The sequence below is a fragment of the Microtus oregoni genome, unplaced genomic scaffold (assembly GCF_018167655.1).
Source record: "Microtus oregoni isolate MIOR12 unplaced genomic scaffold, Mior012 000008F_ref0000371, whole genome shotgun sequence".
Taxonomy (NCBI): domain Eukaryota; kingdom Metazoa; phylum Chordata; class Mammalia; order Rodentia; family Cricetidae; genus Microtus; species Microtus oregoni.
The window spans coordinates 54,313,463-54,333,211 of record NW_024543067.1 but is presented as its reverse complement, the minus strand read 5'-3'; the positions used below and the strand labels follow the sequence as shown (position 1 = coordinate 54,333,211).

The window sequence follows — 19,749 nt, the reverse complement described above, 5'->3', positions numbered from 1 at the left end:
ATCTATGCTAAAGTACATACTTGAGATTCCATGTCCCTTATTTTACTGCAATTTCTCTGGAAACCTTCAATTGTTTTTCTGCATTTGACTAAAATAAAAGTTGCAATGAAGAAAACATGATGGGAGACAACAGTAACTTCTCACTGAAGAAATGATGGGAAAAGATCTGACCCAGTAGGATTTGGAATAGGTAAGCAAGAATGTGGGCACACCGTTTATTGTTAGGACAAAAAGAAAAGGGTTAAGATAAGACCCAGGGACTCGGTGGTAGATAGGAAATGCTCATTTAATGAATGGTATTCTCAAAAGCCAAAGACAGCAGGAGTCACAGACACTTTCAGGAGACTATTGGCAGCTTGCACAAGCATGGGGATGAAGGATCCTGTGAGGAGGGCAAAAAAGAGTCATAACTATGGGACATGGGAGGAGAGGAAGGCTCTTTTTTTTAAGCCTTCTTCAATTATTCCCATTGACCTTGATTTAACTTCAAGCAAGGTACCAATTCTATACCTTTTCTTGTTCTGATTCTATTTTTGTCTATTCTGTCCACAGCAACACAACAACTAGTACATAATAAACATCCAGGAGTACTTGTTACATGCCTAGGACTAGTTTTATTCAATTAAATATCCACATCTATGTTCCTTTCCTCTGCTTATCTTGTACCTACCGCCAAGTATATGTCATCCTAATCCTGGAAAGGAAGGATTAGTTGAGGAAACAGACAATGCTCTGAGATAACATGGTAGTGGCAACTATGTGAACTCTCTAGTATTCACCCTCTGCTACACATAAAGGCAGAGCTTTTGGCACACATCTGGAAAAAAAGGAGAGGGTGGCCTGTATCCTACCTGCATTGTCATGGAGCCAGGCCACTGCCTTCCTTTCTAGAAGCTCCCACTCACACTTCAAGTCCTTGCCATTGGCGTGTAGCCAGAGGACAGCCAGTACTGTGGCCCACATTGAAGGGTCCCTATCCTGCAAAATGAACAGAACCTTCTGTGATGTTCTAGGCAGGCCAGCAATCCACTTGGGAGGAAGCAGAAAGATATATTATTTTCTTCTTCATCACTCCCTAATATGTGGCCACAAGGAATTTTGGGCCCATCTTTACCAAACAGCCTGAAGGAACCTCAGGACAACTTTCAGTTACCATGTAGAAAAGAACAGAAGTTGCAAATTCATTGTAACCATCATCACATTCTTCAAGACACCACAAGAAACTCAGTACACAGACGATCAGACTGTACAATGTAATGAAATTTTATATTTGACTTCTTTTAAAGTATTTTTTCGGTAATTTTTCTTTGTGTACACTCATGGCAAAACAAACACCCCCAAATATAAAACCAAACAACATAACAACAACAAACTGCTTTAATGAAAACCCAACAACACATTTCAAAACATAAATGCAATCAATACAAAAATGAAATTAGTTTTCCTAAATTAGTTCTGTAGTAATGATGGATATTGGAATGTAGGCCCACTATTAGTCACCAGTCATATTTCTAAGAGAGACACTTAAGGCATCTTGCTCAGAATTCTATGCAAAACTAACTCTGATTTTTAAAATGTAGTTCTTGAATCTTTACAGCTTTGGATAAATGACTTATGAAAATCCGTAATCATAGCCCAAGAATGAAGTTCATCTTGAGGAATCTTGGTTCAGATCTATTGCTTCACATCTCCTATGGTCATATGACACCTCTGGGTTCAATGTGTAACTATTCTCAAGTCCGTTGGTCTGCCAACTACTCATATAATTGATGATTAAGAAACAAAAGCATTTCTTGACTTCTATTTTCTGCCATATAATTTTTATTAGATTTTCTTCATGAAAACTTAAATATACTGAATAGAGATACAAGGGATTGTGATTTTTCCTATAAATCATCATTTTTTCTGTCATATCATAAAAATTGATAGATTATATTCTAGCTTCATTAACATCATCATTGAAAATATAGACATGTTAACATTTAGAGCTTAGTTGGTTCAAATTTAGGTTCATATTTTGTCATCAATTTGATATAATATAGTACTACTTTTAAGTGAACTATATCCAATCAGAGGATCTGTCATTTTAAATATTTAAGTTTCCAAATGAAATTTAGATAACACCATGAGATATTTGCTCAAATTTACTATTCTTTTTTTTTTTTTACTTGATTCAGTTCATGACCTCTTATTTTCTAGAGGTATGTTCTGCTGGTGACCAATGTCTCCAGCTAGTAGTGAATCTTATTTTTAAAAATTAAAGGTTAAAAATGAATTATCATTTTGTCAAGCAGTGAATGTAAAACAATTTCGATGAAATATTTTCATAGTTTTACCCTAAGTATTTATGTAAGTTTGCATTTTCAGCATAGATACTTCTGTTAACTAAAACATTTGTATCACATACATATAGCCAGCCAAAACTAGAAGAGACAGTACAAGTAGATAACTAAAGAATACGTGAAGTTTATTTTATTATGTCTCACATTCTAATAAAGCAGAACAATATTTCTTCTTCACTATTAGTTAAATGTTTTATTGAAGAGGATTTTTTTCCCAAATAGTATTAGAAGACCCAAAAGGTAAGCTAAAATTCTAAATGAAGTTTATTTCTTATTTAACCTATTTAAGAACATTTAAAATAAACAATACTGGTACTGTTATTGGAGTCTCTGCAGACAGGATATCCTAGCATTGAATCTAGTTCTGCAATGACTAGTGCAAAGTATTCATGTTCTTAATACTTATTTCTTCATTTATACATAGCCATATAAATAGAACATGCCTTAACAAACAGAATCAGGAAAAATAAGTATATTAATATTAAGAATACTAAGTGCTTAAGAAACTATCTGGTTCCGTGTGAAGATAAAATGATATTTTTACAAACATATCTAAGGGAATATGATAACACAGAAGAGAATTTTCTTTCCCTTTGACATCCATGAGTCTGATCATACCTTACAACAGCTAAGCTATTAATTTCATGTTGTTTATACTCTGGCTTAAATGGAATTAATTTCACCTTCTAGATGATACACATTAATTTCACATTTGCATTATCTATATTCTTATTTCTTAGCTTGGCCCTTGTTCATTTCAATTTCTATCATTATCCTACCATCATGAATCACACACACACACACACACACACACACACACACACACACACAGAGAGAGAGAGAGAGAGAGAGAGAGAGAGAGAGAGAGAGAGAGAGATACCACTTTGTATCTCACCTTGGCAGGGTTTGCAGCCTTGATATCTTCCAAACTAGTGTCCAGGATCTTGGACAGATCCTCATCCAACTCCCAGGAGCCATTGGCATTTTGAAGTGAAATCAGCTGAATAGCAAAATTTTCTCCAAAACCTTTTGTGAAAAAAATGAAAGAGATATCATAGGAAATTATAGAGGTCCTGTGATCACAGGCCAACCAAGAAAGTCCTCTGAGATCAGAGATTATAGTGAGACTTCTGCAGGATATCCACTGACTAGTCTGTAATGGGTGGTTAGTTGATCTGGGCACTGAAGACAATAGCAGCAGAGTCTTCTGGAGTCAGGAATTGATGACAGGTGGACTGTGTAGGCAGACATTGGTAAGAGGACTCAAAAAATTAGAGCTCACTCAATTACAGTAGATTAGGAGGCATCAAGTATTGTATCAATTGTAAATTACAGTAGGTTAGAAAATATCAAGGTATTATAAACTAATGAAGCTTGATAATTTCTGGCAAATATATGTAAATGTCATATCTCACCTCCTGTCTGATGCCTCTAATAATTCACTCCATAGACAGAGAAAGCTCCAAGATAAAGAGGATGGTAGGTTAGTTTGTGAATGCCAGAAGTCAGGGACTTAATCTGAGGCCCATTTTACCTTTCTTGTTGTTTTGAAAGTTGGCTTTCTTGGTGTAAGAGTCTGATGTTTTCACCATGCCTACAGATTCTAATTTTCTCTTATTAGGACTTAAACGGTCATAAAATCCAACACCTGTGACAAACAAACTTTGCTGAGAAAACTGTTCCTAGGAAAAACTCCCTCAAACTCAGAGTAAGTCTTTATGGCCTCTCAATATGCTCACCATATTTGGGTAATGGAAACATTTCCTCACTCTCGTCCAATACTTCATCTGCGAAGTCGGAAAATGAACCCGGCGAAGGCTCATCATAGTCTGTGTTGTGCAGCAAGAAAAGACTTTAAAAATGTGAGTATTCCAGACTTGAACCCGTCAGCTTCCATCTAACAATGATGTTTCATTACAGTGTATCCTTCTCCAATATGGAGACATATCGGATCATTCTACTTCCTATTGACTTTTCTAGAACTTCTGACCTGTGCTGAACAATCACAGCTGTGTCTTACCTGCAATACTGAAGGATTCTTCCAGACAACCCTCAATTTGAAAAGCTCTTTTACTGTCTCATAAAGCTATTTTATGTCTGTCCATTTCAAACAAAGCTCAACCCTTAGGACCCAGGTTCAGAAGGTTAGCTTGGCAATTGTCTAAGCGTAAAATAAATCCTTCTCTCACACCTGGGTTGTCTTCTGTATGTCCCTACTACTATCAACCATCAAGTAATAAAATCACCTCCTGCCAGTATCCAAAGTACACAAAAGTCATGCCACAGGCTCCCAGTGGACTCTAAGCTCTTTTGTAAATTTGAGCATTTTCATCACCCATGTTTCTTAAAAGAAAGATGTTGCCTTCCTCAGACCCAGTACCTATTGCTCTAACACCGATCTCCCAGACCCTCAAGTCAAAGGTATTATTCAGAATTGTTTTTGTATAAAAAAATTTAAGTTTATTTTGAAAAACAGCAACATATTTCTAGTCATTTAACTTAGGGTTTCCTTTATAAAATTAGTCTTTGACATGACCTTCTAAGTCTCTGATTCTTATATTTTTTCCAAATATATCACCCTCATTCAAACTTTAACTTTTAATCAACCTCAATTTCAATCAAGCAAATCATCTCCCTCTTCACTATCTTCAATCTTAGCCACAACTTCTAATCATCAGAGCTATAGAAAAATCCCACTTTATAGAAATCAATTCATTCCTTAACCCAATTTATTCTTAAAGTTGATGACACCTGCTGTAAATTATTGGGAAAGCCAAATACTCTAATTAGGGCTTATATATAATGAAACAGGCACCAAATACATCTTTACCTTATGCCATCTCAGCCACTGACTAGACATCAAGAACAGAAGTTAGATTCAAATTAAAAGATTTGTTAAACCAATGTTTATAGATGCTCTTGAATCGTAGTATGTCCTGATCACCTTCTGTACATCTGTAATAAATCTCTGCCCCAGATAGACAGAACCTATTTCTCTTGAAAATTTAAAGTAAGTCATACATTGTAGGTATGGAAGGAAGAAGAAAACATAACAAATTTAAGAAATGCAATTAAATTCAAAGTTTTATATTGTGAAATTTATTATCATTTATATTATAGGCTTAGATATTTAAGAACTATTATAAAAGAGTTTAAATTGGGATAAAACTTACTATAATCAAATCCACATACGGCCAAATCTTGAAGCATCCTTGGCCAAAAAATCGCTCTGTGAGCCAGAGGCCCCTGCACTGGCTGATTGACCTCCTTGTTAATGGCAATGAACGCTGTGAAGGAGCTGAGGACCCCAGACTGAATGCTGATGTTCACCACATCCTCCTTTTCTCCTTCTGAAGTCTCATGGGAACCTAAGTCCTTCCTCTGAATCAAGGACTTTGCAGCCAACCGATGAATGGTGAAGCTGAAAGAAAATACTGGAGAAAATTAAAGAAAAGCAACTTCAAGTGAAGTTCCAAAGACTTTTTAAAGCTAGTGATTGCACCTGAAAAGGAGTGTGGAGACAAAGACTTTAGATGAATGAATCAGGAAACGAAGAGCTTAGAGGAAGCACCAGAGCAGAGTGACAATAATATCTGAGAATGGCAGAGGAAAAAGAAAGGGAGTGTGGTGACCTCAATAAGAATGGCCCCCTCAGACTCAGGGGTTTGAATGCTTGTCCAATAGGAAGTGGCACTAATGGGAGGTGTGGTCTTATTCTTGCAGGTGTATCCTTGGAGGAAGTGTGCCATTGTGGAGGTAGACTTTAAAGTCTCAGATGATTGAGGCCATGTAAGTAGCCTATGCAATATTTTGATTCAGTGTGGCATTCCTTTTTTTACTGCCTCAGATCAAGAGGTTGAACTCTCACCTCTTTCTCCAACACCATGTCAGCCTGCATGCCACCTTGCTTCTTGCCATGACAATAATGGTCTAACCCCCTTTACCATAAGCCAGTCCCAATTAAATATTTTCCCTTATAAGAGTTGTTGTCCTTTCACGACAATAGAAAACCTAACCAAATCAGTGAGAGAAAGAAAAAGAAGAGAAGGGAGAGGTAGGGAAGTGTGGAGATGGAGAAGCAAAGCTGAATTCTTACCTGTTATTTGCCTTGGGTTGTAGGGAAAATGTCACCCTGTTTTCAAGATTCCTATCCTGGAGGGTATACTTGAGGCACACTTCTCCTGAGCTCTCCACTTGCTACAAGGAAGAGGAGAACCAGAGTGGCAAAACAGTCACACAACAAGGAAAATGGTGAGCACTAGGGAAGCTCCTGAACTCAAGGCAATGTTACACTAAGAATCATGTACTACAAGATAACATATAGTGGGCATGAAAGAGAGGATGGGAGTATTGGTGCCTGGCAAGTGACATATCTTGTTGAAATCCCAAACAAACATCTGTGGCCATTAAACTGCTGACACAGTGTTTCATTAAGTAAGTGAATAAATAAAAATTTGAACTCACAGGCAGAGTCCCAGTCAATTGGGCATAGATGATTAACCTCTGACCCCTAAAGATGACAGTATGCTCTGGTGAAAGCATGGTAGCTGACAGACCAGGAGGCAATTTCCAGCTCAGAGAAATGTCATCCACTGATGCGTTTAGAGCAAACTTCAGAGACCCAAGAGCCTGTTGGAGGAGAAAAGAGCCAGAATTATATACAAGAAAGACAATAATGGCAGTCATCCATTGAGTATTTATCAGGACCTAGGATGCAAAGTATGACTTATTTAGTCACCAATGCTAAGAGAAAAAAGCAATTCTCTCTCTGATTATATGTCTGGAAAAGTTATACTTGAGAGATGTAAAATGCAGGTGTGAATGTGGGCAATAGTTAAGGAAGGAGACTTCTTCAAATATGAGTTAGAGAATGGATATGAACAACATGGAAAGTTTAGCTGAGATATATGATCAGAGATGTCTTGCATTTTTGTATACTAATAATCAAATGTGAACTCATTATGCCTTTGAGTCTATCACATACACACAAACACACACAGAGATACACACACACACACACACACACACACACACACACAAACACATATACAAACACACCTGTCTTTTCTTTTGTGCCTTTTGCATGGATAATGAATTTCTACCTGATCTGCTGAGAACACAGACTAGTCTCAGACAGAGCCATCAAAGCTTTCACCTTCTTCCTCGTTTGGTAAACAAAAGTCACAACTTCTTTATCTATTTGCTCTCTGGATCTCCAGCTACTACTGTCTGATGCCAGTCTTTAGGTATTAGAGTGGAACACTTTTTAACAAAGTATCAAGTAGCTCATTATGTCTGTGGCCTGAGACTCATAATAGTGTGTCCTCCAGGAGAATGGATCATGTGACTTTGCAGCAGTCTCCCTTCCTTTCTTATACACTCTGTACATTCAACTCTAGACACTCTGCCTACTCTCACCTTGGTCTGCATCCTGTCCTTGTCTGTGATAAACTCTGCCTTGCCACCTGACACCCGGGCAATGCTTTTGATTAAACTGGTGGAGGCTCCTTCTCCAATACCAAATGAGAAGCATCTGCAACAGAGACATGAAGAACATTAGACACAGATTTTCCATAAAAGAATTATCAGTTAACATGTACTGGTAAAGATGTCAAAGTCAGTGCAATACTATAATCTTTTTTTTTTTTTTTTTTTTTTTTTTTTAGAAATCAGATTCTATTTCTATGGACTTTATTAAACATTTAAATAAATGAAACAAGGTTTTTTATAATGAAAGGCTTATTTCCATTTGTTAATGAAGATTTGAGGCTTGGGACATTTGAAATATTTGTTCTAAGTTCTGTTTTTTTCTTTATCTATGAATTTCCTCTAGTAAAGTCAAGTAAAAATATAAATATTTTTCAAAATTAAATAGGCAAATGCACTGACACCGTAGGTGATATATTCAGTATTTGTGGATTTTTCATTAATGTGAGTCATCAGCTTTAAATCCCGTGACATGGGACATTAGAAATAGTGTTTTCCATATGGAAGTTTGAGGACCAAAGTTTATACTGCAGTTTTATTCCTTCTTAATAACCTATGAAGCAGTAACTATGGTCTTTAGCATTTTTAAATTGATTGATAAGACAAACTGATTGGTGGAGTTTCCAGCACTTACTCTGGCAGATGAGCTGAAGACAAAATATACAAACTCTTAGATTCTGACAATGAAGAACTTATACAAGGATCAAATAAAACACTGAGTTCTACTCACAGAAATACTTGACTAAGTTATTCAAGTCAGAGAGAACTAGAGACCTATAAACAGTAATTCTAGCAATTCTTGTAAAGGCAGACAACTTCTAAGACAAGAGGCTCCAATAACTGCTTAGAAATATGAAGCTAGAAGCTAATACCTGGATATGGTGTTTGGAAATGAGAAATAAGCCTGTATATTTTGTCTCCTTACCATTTGAATCATGTGGCAAGTACGGATGGCTGAGCACCTAAGCTGTTTTAGAGAAAGTAGAAAAGTTGTAGATTTTTAAGTTTTGTCAGTGAGAGATGTCCCTGAAAACACCTGAGGATATTTCACAAACAAATGTAGAAATACTAACACCTGGGAGACAGAGATGATGAGAAATGGTCCAGCCATGAAATTCATCAAGCTTTATCTGCATTCAGGCTTTTGGCTCCTAGTCTAGACACACATTGAAATCAAAGAATACGACCTATCAGGCAAAAAAATCCATCTAAATACAATAGTCCAAAAACATCTACAAAGTCCAGTATGTTCGCCTAGCACATTGGCCATTTCTAATGAACAATTAAGTAAGAAAATTTTCATAAAATAGTAAAACGGCAATGTTTATAGTTCATTTTTATGCAAGGAATACAAAGATACCCAAAACCTCACAATATAATTTAAAATTCATTTGATTATGGCACCCAAACATTTGGTGAGACTATCCACATAAAGACTAAAAAAAAAACCACTTTTTTAAAAAAGGCTTCAAGACCCACAAAAGCAGGAGTCATTTGGAGCTTTTTGTAAGCCACACATTTTCAGATAGGCTCTGTTTGCTGGTGGTAAGCGGGGGGAAAGCTCCTCTAATAGAAGTCTTCTGGACTTAACCTTAGCAGCCAAATCTGCCTGGTTTGGGTTGGTAGCACAAATGGCTCTGGTTCTTTCAAGAGTTCCTGCGATGGAGAACTTAAATGGGTTTTGTGAGTAACATGTTAAAAGTTGCTTACTAATGACATAGACCTGCTGTATCCCTGGAATTGGGTCAATAAACATGGTTCACAGGATATACCTCTCATACCTCTGCCATATTGGATGGAGTGGAGCCAGGAGGCAAAGTTACAGCCTTAGTCCTAGACATGCTAGCTTAGAATATAAGAAACAAACAAACATAAACAAAACAAAACAGAAAACCACAATTCTCCTGGTCAGATAATGATTACAGATACATACTAAGACAGATTCAGACAAAAAGACCTCTGTATGTGTCACAGTGTTGGATTAGAAGAGAGATAAGAAAGAATAATGACAGTACAGACATTCATAGATTAAAAAATAAAAATAATAAGGTATATATTAAAAATAGAGTAAAAATAAGCCATGTAAAGGCAGAATAACATTGCTTTTGCTTTGGATTTACTGACCTTTAATAAGTGAACTGCTGAAAAAAATTGATTCTGTGGACTGCTAAGCTAAACCAACATATATATTATAAAAGTATAATATCTTCAAAAATTGAGTCTAATGATATGCTACTTTGGAAAAGAGGTTCTGCTTCGGTTTCCAGAGAGGATTAGAACATGTGGATTCCATCCCGGTTAATCTGGTTTGATGAAACAAGACCCTCCAAAATTGTAAGAGAGATAGTCTACGTGTCTGAAGAAGGCTTTACCTTGGAAATCTGGATTACTAAATAAAACCCCAATGCCAGGAAAAGGATAGCCCCTTATGAGCTGTTGGTCAACGAGTCACAGAAAATAAGACAGAGTCTAGCCATTCTTCATGATTGCCAACCTAAGAGAAATGTGGAGATACTAATGCTGAAGCAACAACAACCTTGGTTGTATGATATAGGGAAATCAAGAAATACAATAAAGGCTGCTGAGAGTTGAAGCACGATTAATAAAAATAGATATTGGGGTTCAATCTGAACACCAGAAAAGCAAAATAGTCTGACACTGGCTCTTACTTAGACCTCAGTCCAAAAATAGTTATATTGCCTCCAGGAAATCTCAGAATAAGACTGAGACTGAGAGCTGTCTCTTCCTGTTTTATAGTCCTCTCTAGTTCTGGGATTGAGGGTGTGTAACACTACTACCTGGTTTCTATGACAAACTTGCATGGCTACTGGGATAAAAAGTGTGTGTTATTGTGGCTACTGGGATTATAGGTGTGTATCATTGCTGCCTGGTCTGTAAAGATGGACAGTGTGACTGTTATACTTTTGTGATATTCAGGGAAGCTTTATTTATTAAAATACAAATTAAAGGCCACTATAGGGAGAGAAAAGACAACAATGGTCTGAACCATCTTTGAGCCATACAAAATATAATACCATCTGCCAGGGACAGTATGCTCACTGATGCAATACTTGCATGACCATTATGGGAGTGACATCCTAAGAATCAGTGAAAGATGTAGTCATTGCCCTCAGTAGTATACCCAAGGTTAAACCCACCAGAATTCAACAGTCATTTCTAATCCAGTGGTCATAGAGATGACACTGATTAAATAAAATTGGTCATGCTATAAAACAAAAAGACAAATCTATAAGAAGAACAGGTAGGGAAGGGAAGATTGATAGAGATGGGGGGAAATAGGAAAGAATGGGAAGAAATAGTAACCAGAATGTATATGTATATACATTCTGGTTACTATATATATCTGATAAAGAACCAATATAAAGAGCAAAATCCTTTGAAAGGAAAATGTAAAACATCTAGAATAACTTGAATAAAAAAAACTTAACAGAACACATACAAAAGTCATAATCCTAAAGAAAAACTTCAGAGACTAGAAATTCAAATGATAATTACTTGAGTCATGGATGGTAGCCCATGGCTCAATCCCAAAACTCTAGAGGCAGAGACAGGCAGAATAACACCCAGTGAGACCAGCCTGAGGTAGTAAAGGAGTTCCAGACCATTCAGAACTGGACACAGAATCCTATCTTAGAAAACAAAGAAGAGGAAACAGTCTTGATAGTGAAAATGTACGCTACAGAATAAGAAAATAGCTATCAGTATATTCATATTCAAAACATAAAAACAAATACATCTTAGTAAAAACAGGAAATATACTAAAGAAGACAAAAACAGAAGTATAGAGATTTGAAGGAATATCAAAAGAGGCCACTCTATTGCCTATTAAATATTAAAAGTACTATGAAGTAGATTTGTCAGGAAAATAAATCATTAAACCCAGAGACAGTCTGGTCCCATGCACAAAACTGGCTAAATTTTAAGAGCATAAATACCCAAATTATGTGGAGAGAAAGTTACTGGAAACCATTTGTCAAGTCGATGAGAGTTAAATTATTACTACCATTTCACAAAAATTGGACAACTCTGTCTACTTAAAGAACAGTACATTTGGGTATGTTCATGTGACTGTGCTTTACATTCTGCAGTGTTGGGGTCCAGTATTACTTTAAAATACATGGCAACATGCACCTTTAGCTGACTCATATCCTTCCATATAAATCAAATCACCAGTAGATGGCTTGGGATATGTAATACAATCACTACAGAGTCCAACGAAAGTCGATCATTATGAACATCTATATAATATACACTGAGCTACTTCAAAGAAAAACATACCCTTGTGCAACTTGACTATGGTTCCATGTAAACTAAGTGTACATCTAAACAAACTGGTGAAATTATAAATAAAAGTGAGATATATGGAAAGTCATGCATACTACAAAACTCAGTATAATACCAAATCAAGAAGACTTCACATAATTCACAAAGGTTATTCTTGAGCTAGGTTTAAATTAGTGAGTGATGGAAAAAGAGCAAAAGACTGATAACTGTCTAGTGCTAGACCTGTGATATGTGAGCAGAGTGCACACTTTGACAGTTCATCTACCCTGTTAACAATGATTTAAGTAACTTTCTATTTTAAACTGTCAGTACCTAAGTAATGAAAAAATAATTCAATATATCCTTCAGAGCTTTGGAAAAATAAGGTCTAATGACCTTTTGGAGTCAATGTTAAGTGGAAAACTATTTTTTTAAAACAAAATTATAAAAATTAAAGGGCAGCTAGTTTACTGGAAAATCCTTGAGTCACTCTGTCCTTTTAGAAACGTGAGACCCCATTATAACATGTGGAAGAACCCCTATGTGGTGCTGCTTAGGGTCCAAGCAGAACTGTAGAAACCATACTCCCCCATACCTGTGCTTCTTGCTGTTTAACTGAACTTCTTTAATGACTCTAAATGTGTCAGCAACTTCTCCATCTGTGAAGACGAAGAGCTGAAAGGAAAGAAAGAAAGAAAGAAAGAAAGAAACCCAGATGTATTTATCAAGCTTCTGTCAAGTTCAATAAAGGCAACAGCTTTGGTCCTCATGGCTCACAACTTTTTCCAGTCTTTATAACTTCTTCACACAGGGCTGGGGACCCTAGTGCTCCACTGTCATTTGCTCAGTGCTGCCACAGAGACTCTTCAGTGGAAAGAGTTTCACACCTTGGGAAGTTTCAGATCCTCCCATGCAACTTGCACCTTAAATGTTTATGGTACCACAAATGAGGGTTAACTCCCTGTCCCATAGAATAAAGGAAGAACGCTGTCTCTGGGTTTTTTTTTTTCTTTGCACAATAGTAGATGACTTAAATTTACACACTATTTACACAATTTTATTGAGAGAACTGGAAATCAGGGTAGTGGATCATTTCACACTTTTTCTCTATTAGCTTCAATCTAAAGCTCACCTGTAAGGGATGTCCAAGGATGGAGGGAGCTTTGTAAATATCGCAGAGTGGTCTCAAGATTTCAGTGCCCCCTAGGTCTGCTTCTAAATCCTGCACTCTTTTCATGGCCTCCTCCATTGTTTCCTGAGAGTACTTCACACTCTCCCTTAAAGAAACAAGCATGACTAGTCACATGGCAATAGTGCAACTTGCTATTCCTGTTACAAAATGACTATCACAAAATATTGTTCCTATTTCAAAACTACTCTGTCACATTAAAAGTGCAGATCGTCCTTTAAAGTACATTCTTTTACATTCCATGGTTTTCACAGAAACTTACAGGAAGAATTTTTCATAGGAAGATCCAAATCCATAGATGTTGAAATAACACCCCATAGGCAAACTCTTCAGCAATAGCAGCAGAGTTTCCTGAGTGTGAGAGATGAGGAGATGGAGTGAGAGAAAGCTCAACCAAACATCCAGACCCCAGTCTGGTTCCTGATGATATAAAAATACATCATGTTATGTCACCTTTTATTTTAAGGCTGGGATCAGAATGGGCATGCTTATTATTGCTCAAATGGAGAATAGAACTACAGCTATAAGTTGACCATACACATGCCCTCCCCAACCATCCTCACATGGCACTGCTGAACAATGAAGAATCTTGCTTTACCTTGGCAGCCTCTATGCGTAACTGAGAATGCATCTGGTTGTTCATGGGCAATTCCATACTTCCTGAGCGGTCCATGAGGAACACAAATTCTCCACAGGCCTTTGAGGCCTCTACTTCTGGGATATCTGGATAGAAACTCACCATTGCAGAAGGAGCTCCCATCAAACTATCTGTACATAAATGAGAAGAACCCTGTAAGGTACAAGGTAACACAAGTGTCCTAGAGTTCCCAAGAACCAATTGTCAATTCAATAGAGAACTGAGAAGCTCCAAAAAAAAAAAAACCCTCTTGTTTACTCTTCTTGTGCTGTGTGCACAGGAGTAAATGTGAGTTGTCAGCATAAAAGAGAAGGAAGCAGGACAGGAGTGAGAGGAAGGAAAACACAGTAAGAGTTAACAGACAAAAAAACAACTTAGCAGTATCAGTATGTGCAAATTCTAGGCACCCTAACAATTGAATAGGGTACATTAGTTTAACACCTTCCATCAAGAAATAAAGATACAGCCAGGATTCCCAATACAGGTAAATCTCTTCAAATCTTATTACTAGGAAAGTCATCACATGGGTCACTGATTACATCTTATGTTCCTTGAAAGCCTGCAAACTTAATTACAGAAAGGAGATGAGAAAATCTTCATGGAACCAAGGAGATGTCTCAGAAAGGAAGAAAATGAGACCTTGGTTATCACATATTACATTATAGCTTCACGAGTTTCTGAAGAGTTTCTTCCTGACTGAAGACCAAGTTTGAGTTTTAAATTTCAAGATACCCAAAAAGAAGACCAAGAAACCAACAACTGAAACAGAGCACAGAGATACAGGGAAATGAAGAAGTTACAAGAAACCCAGGGAAGCTGGGATTCCCCTCAGCAACCTCAGAGAGGAGTGGCCAAATATTGAGAGAAGAAAAAGCCCCTACATATGGTTCAGCATGAAGTCACCGTTGTCAAATATTGATAATGTTATATTGGTGGGGATTGAGTATAAAAACTCAGCATCTTGGTAAAATCCACATGGTGCATATTACTACCCTGGCATTAATCCAAGCCCAGCTGTCACACTGAGAACACAATGGCCGCCAAAGGATCTTCCGTATATCGAACCTGGAAATGTAAAGTTGCAGCCACCTTCTTGGTCATGTGAGAATCCCTGCAAACTTTTGCAAAATGGGCCAGAAGAGTCAAAGGGAACAAAAACACTCATGTGGGCTATGCCAGGTTTAATAAAAGTTAAGTGCACTCATAAGGAAATGTTTTAAGTGACAATCACTAGATGTAGATAAGAGACAAAACTCACTGGCAAGCTATATGTAGTGTTAAAAAAAAGTTGCAGTAAGCTGCAACAAGACAGTTTGAGGTGAATACTTGTGATTTTTTTTTCATAGTTTAATCTCTACAGGACACAGAGGACCTAAAATAAATTTTGTTTTGGCCACTCCTATTAATCTTAATTAAAACTGAAAGAACTGGCAGGAAGGTTACATCCAGTTGCGATGAATTAATCAATAACATATATGTATTGAAAATGAAATTATTGTCCATGTAAGAAAGATTATTATTTCTATATTGCCTACATTATAGTCAAGTTACTTTCCTAATCAAACTATTATTTTATAAAGTTATTAGGAACTATAACTACTTTTTCTTTCTTATTATTTTGAGACCTTCTATCTAATTTTTTTGTTAATGTACATTATTATAGTAACATTATAACTCATCAAGTACCTGATGACACAAATAGTGACTACATTATGTTTTTCATCATTTATTAATATTGGATACCATTAAATTATCAGTCAATATCATCTGCATAGCATATAGACATTTAGTTTTATTTCAGAAGATTGGGTAATATTAGAATTGTCAAAATAAGTATTCACTTTACTATTTGAAGTCCAAGTACTTTCAAAACATTTGAAACTAATTGGTTTGTTTTAACACTATCTCACAATGTAAGTTCATGCTCATCACAGAATGTAAAAATGAGGCTTTATCAGATTTGAACAGCCCTGACCCTATGAAAGAAATAGTAACTAGGTTATTTTTTATTTGCCATTTTTGTAAGATCACATTGTCACATTGTGATAATATTCTGAATAACTTTTTATCAATACTTTTGTCATACTTTCCCTCTAATTATCTAGTAATCCATGTAAATTAGCTTATAGTATATGATCACCTGATTACTTATTAAGAGCCTTCTTTTTTCCATGTGGAAATGAAAAGTCAATACTTCAATGGCCATATACTGATCCCAGAGAGCATTAGAAAATCAAGGCTAATTGGTAGTTACATGTTAGAAAGGGACCATCGTGGGAGACAGAAAATACCTGGCTTCATGTCCTGCATCCCCATCTCCACAGCTACACTGGGACTGTGCACTTCATTGTAGTAAATCAAGAGTTCCACATCCCGGTCAAACTTGTGTCCTTCAGCCAAGGAAACCTGAGTAGCAGACCAGTAGATCACCACCACTGATTACTTCCAGAGATAAGATCAGAGTTCAGGGTTGCAGGATACTTCGGTGATGATACAATCAGTAGTACATGAAAGACTATTTGAAAAAGAGTCTACACGTTGCTCAGAGTAGGAAAAGTAGATACTGTGTCTCTCCAAGCATGGTCAGAAAAAGCAAGGGAGATATGGGAAGAATGAACGATGACCAAATCAACAATGAAGACAGAGGGGACTGACAATAGTGTTCTCTTTCTATTCACCTGAGCAGATGTCTTGTCATCAGCCAGGTACTGCATAGGACTCAAAGAGCAGTTGGACTGGACCCTCTCAATGCCATGCTGAGAAGTGATGGTGGCAACCATGTTGAGTGTGTAGGGTAGATTCTCCAAAGGGACTATGGGGGTCTTTATATTCAAGCAACTATTTGCAGATTGTTCTACAAAAAAATATATATATTAATTTTGTTTTCCATGTCAACAATTTCCAGCACAATCATAATTTGGAGTATTTCTTCAGCCTTTCTATGTCTAGTTTTCGAAGGCAGAAATGACTTACCAGAGAGCTGGTATCTTGGATTCAAGATGGCTGGGAGCACATAGCGCAGGGCCCCATCTGTCTCCAGAGGCAGCTCCTGCACATACCTCAGGGTCACTGCCACTTTGGCCCCAGGCTGGAGGTTCCCCACAGTGCAAGAAAAGACATCCCTGGAGTAGTCATCCTCTTCCAATAAGGAAGCTTGGTGGCCCTGGGAGAGGGCATCCTCATATTTGCTACGGGCCTAGAGCAAGAGTGGGACAGGTCGAAATAAAATCGTATAAATTCAAGAAAATAAAGACTTTTCTGAAGATGTGTCATGGATTGTATGAACATTATAATTATTGTGGTAGCTTCTACTAGATTCTGTCTGTCTTATTGATTTTAGGCAAAGAGTAACTAGAGGTGAATGAAAGAACAGTCAACATCAGCATTTATGAATTTTTTATAAAGATAAAAAGTAGAAATCAATTTGAAGTGAGAGGAGAAGAGATAATGTATGTTGTGGTCCAAGCATTATCTAGTGAAAATACATGTGACAATCTCTAGGCTAACACCCAAAGTGCAAAGCTTTGGGGATCTGCCTTTTGAATAACCGATGCCATTTCGGCAAAACCATTGTGAAGGTATAACATTTCTTTCTTTTTTTTTTTTCATGGAGAGATTCATCCCAAATAACACCAAATTAAATTAATCAATTATTGACCATAACCTCCTCATGTGGTACTACACTGGATGATTTTTCATTTGGCTGTATAATCTTGATATATATAATACATACTGGGTGCCTTGATTTTTTGAAAAGGCTCCAGAGAAATGAAATTCTTATCACTCAGGCACCAGCAGCAAGAAAGCTTCTACTTGGCCTGGAGGCTGGAACTGCCAGGCTGTGGATTTTACACTACCACAGTTCCCCTTTAATCTAGACACCTTAGGTGTTATCTGTAGAGATCAGATTCCATTCCCTTTGATCAGCAAGCATTTGGTTAAAGTATCAATATGGACCGAGCACCATCTCTTTCCTTCCCTCAGCTTACCTTAGTTGCCATGGCTGCCAAAAACACTGTGTTCCCAGCCTCTACATGAAGGAAAGTGCTTAGAAAGGGCAATGTGTGCTTTTTTCTTTTTCTACAATTATCAATTACAAATTTCTAGCTTAACTAACCAAAAAATATATTTAATTCACAAATTCCTTTCCCCCCTCTTGGAAATCATAGCCCATTTCTTTATATACTTTCATCAGATATGCCCAAGTGCTTCATAGCCATGTTCCCTCTGAGACCTAAGCAAGGTAACAGGCACCTGCTTTGGTAGCCTATTCTGATGTTTAGGCCTTTGGAATGCATGCCTGATGTCCTTGTTATTGCTATCAAGTTCTTTTTTTTTTTTTTTTTTTTTTTTTTATTTTTCGAGACAGGGTTTCTCCGTAGCTTTTGGTTCCTGTCCTGGAACTAGCTGTTGTAGACCAGGCTGGCCTCGAACTCACAGAGATCCACCTGCCTCTGCCTCCCGAGTGCTGGGATTAAAGGCGTGCTCCACCACCACCCGGCTTGCTATCAAGTTCTTAATCATGCCTGTGTAAGTATATAAACCAAAAATCTTGTGGGATAGTAAGAACTTTGGAAGAACATCCAGAGAACACTGATAGAGAGAGATCATAGAGAAAGCATTGGAGGGATATTTTTTCAAAGAATAAAGAGACATGAGAGGAAAATGTGTTTGAGCTGATTTGTCCACCCTCAGGTCTCTTTTAGTCAGTTTTTGCTTGCTATAGTGTTCCTTCTGGATCCTGAGAGATTTAGGGGGATGTCATCACACATAAATCTTGAAAAATTTACTCATCCTTCCAACCTGCATTTTCTCCTGCAATTCGGCCACAATTTTCTTCCCATCCACCGAGGCTTCAAAGCTGTAGACAGCAGAGTCTTCATCCATGGGGAACACAAAGATTGCCTCCAAGGGGACTTTCTCCTCATTCTCATAATTTAAGGTTGCTGAGACACTAGCCACAAAGTCATTGATGGACAAGGTTACTGAGATGCTCTTCAGTGGCACTGAGGAAGATACAAATGTATAGGAGATCAGCCAACTTTACAAGAGTGGCACCACAGATGAGTTGTGCTGGGTCCAATGACCTCATCAATAAGAGTTGTAAGTCAGGCTTACCTGGCTCCTTGTTGCCAGTTATTAGACCACAGTGCTGCTCCATGGTGACTGCACGTTTCTGTGGAAATGACACATCATTAAGAGGTTCATGATAGGGTTACAATATCAATAACTACAGCTTCTGTGCTTCTCTCTAGCAGGAACAGCTTCAAATTCTTAGTGTGGGGCTAAGGATACATGGTGAAAAGGAGGGGAGATGCTGGCGTTAACCCTCCTGATTAATGCTGCTCAGGTGGGGAGGCTGTAAGTGTCCGCTGAACAGGAAATCTCCGAAACACCATAAAGTGCCACAAGCACCATTCTATATTTACAAAGAGTGTCAAATAAACTATCCACAGGACTTGGATAGGTACCATAATTTAAGTCCAGTCTTCTTCACCTGAGAATCAGAGCCATTTTTAATATTTTATTTACTTTTGTATTGTATGTATGAATATCTGCCTGCATATCTGTGCATTAAATGCAGGAAGATATGCTTATACATGTTATACAAAGCAGGGGACAGAAGAGGACACTGAATCTAATGGGACTGGATTTGCAGATGGTTATAAGCTGCTATGTAAGACATGAAATTTGCACTTTGGTCCTCCAGAGTAGAAGGCACAGTTCATAAAGACTGACCTGACACCTCAGCTTCTATTGCCACTTTTTCCAAGCATACCTGTGAGATTCAAATAGCACCCAATATTATA

General features: G+C 37.3%; 1 protein-coding gene across 1 annotated transcript; it reads right to left on the bottom strand.

The window, feature by feature from the left end:
• Positions 1 to 209: 209 nt before the first annotated feature.
• On the bottom strand, positions 210 to 19,100 carry LOC121451395 (von Willebrand factor A domain-containing protein 5A-like). Its single transcript, XM_041656848.1, has 18 exons — positions 19,058 to 19,100; positions 18,743 to 18,945; positions 16,913 to 17,135; positions 16,618 to 16,793; positions 16,231 to 16,345; positions 13,901 to 14,070; positions 13,565 to 13,653; positions 13,246 to 13,390; positions 12,709 to 12,788; positions 7,761 to 7,875; positions 6,807 to 6,971; positions 6,439 to 6,539; positions 5,516 to 5,763; positions 4,082 to 4,171; positions 3,877 to 3,990; positions 3,238 to 3,368; positions 852 to 978; positions 210 to 382 (listed from the first exon to the last, which is right to left on the bottom strand). The coding sequence occupies exons 1-18, from the start codon at positions 19,098 to 19,100 to the stop codon at positions 303 to 305; spliced, it is 2,415 nt and encodes an 804-aa protein (XP_041512782.1). The 3' UTR covers positions 210 to 302.
• Positions 19,101 to 19,749: the final 649 nt, after the last annotated feature.

Excerpts from the sequence above, each read along its gene's own strand:
- LOC121451395 (XM_041656848.1), bottom strand. The coding sequence starts at position 19,100 with ATGGAGCAGCACTGTGGTCTAATAACTGGCAACAAGGAGCCAG. Across the intron at positions 16,346-16,617 it reads ATGACAAGACATCTGCTCAG|GTTTCCTTGGCTGAAGGACA; the intron begins GTGAATAGAAAG and ends TCTGCTACTCAG. Across the intron at positions 6,972-7,760 it reads AGGACAGGATGCAGACCAAG|GCTCTTGGGTCTCTGAAGTT; the intron begins GTGAGAGTAGGC and ends CTCCTCCAACAG.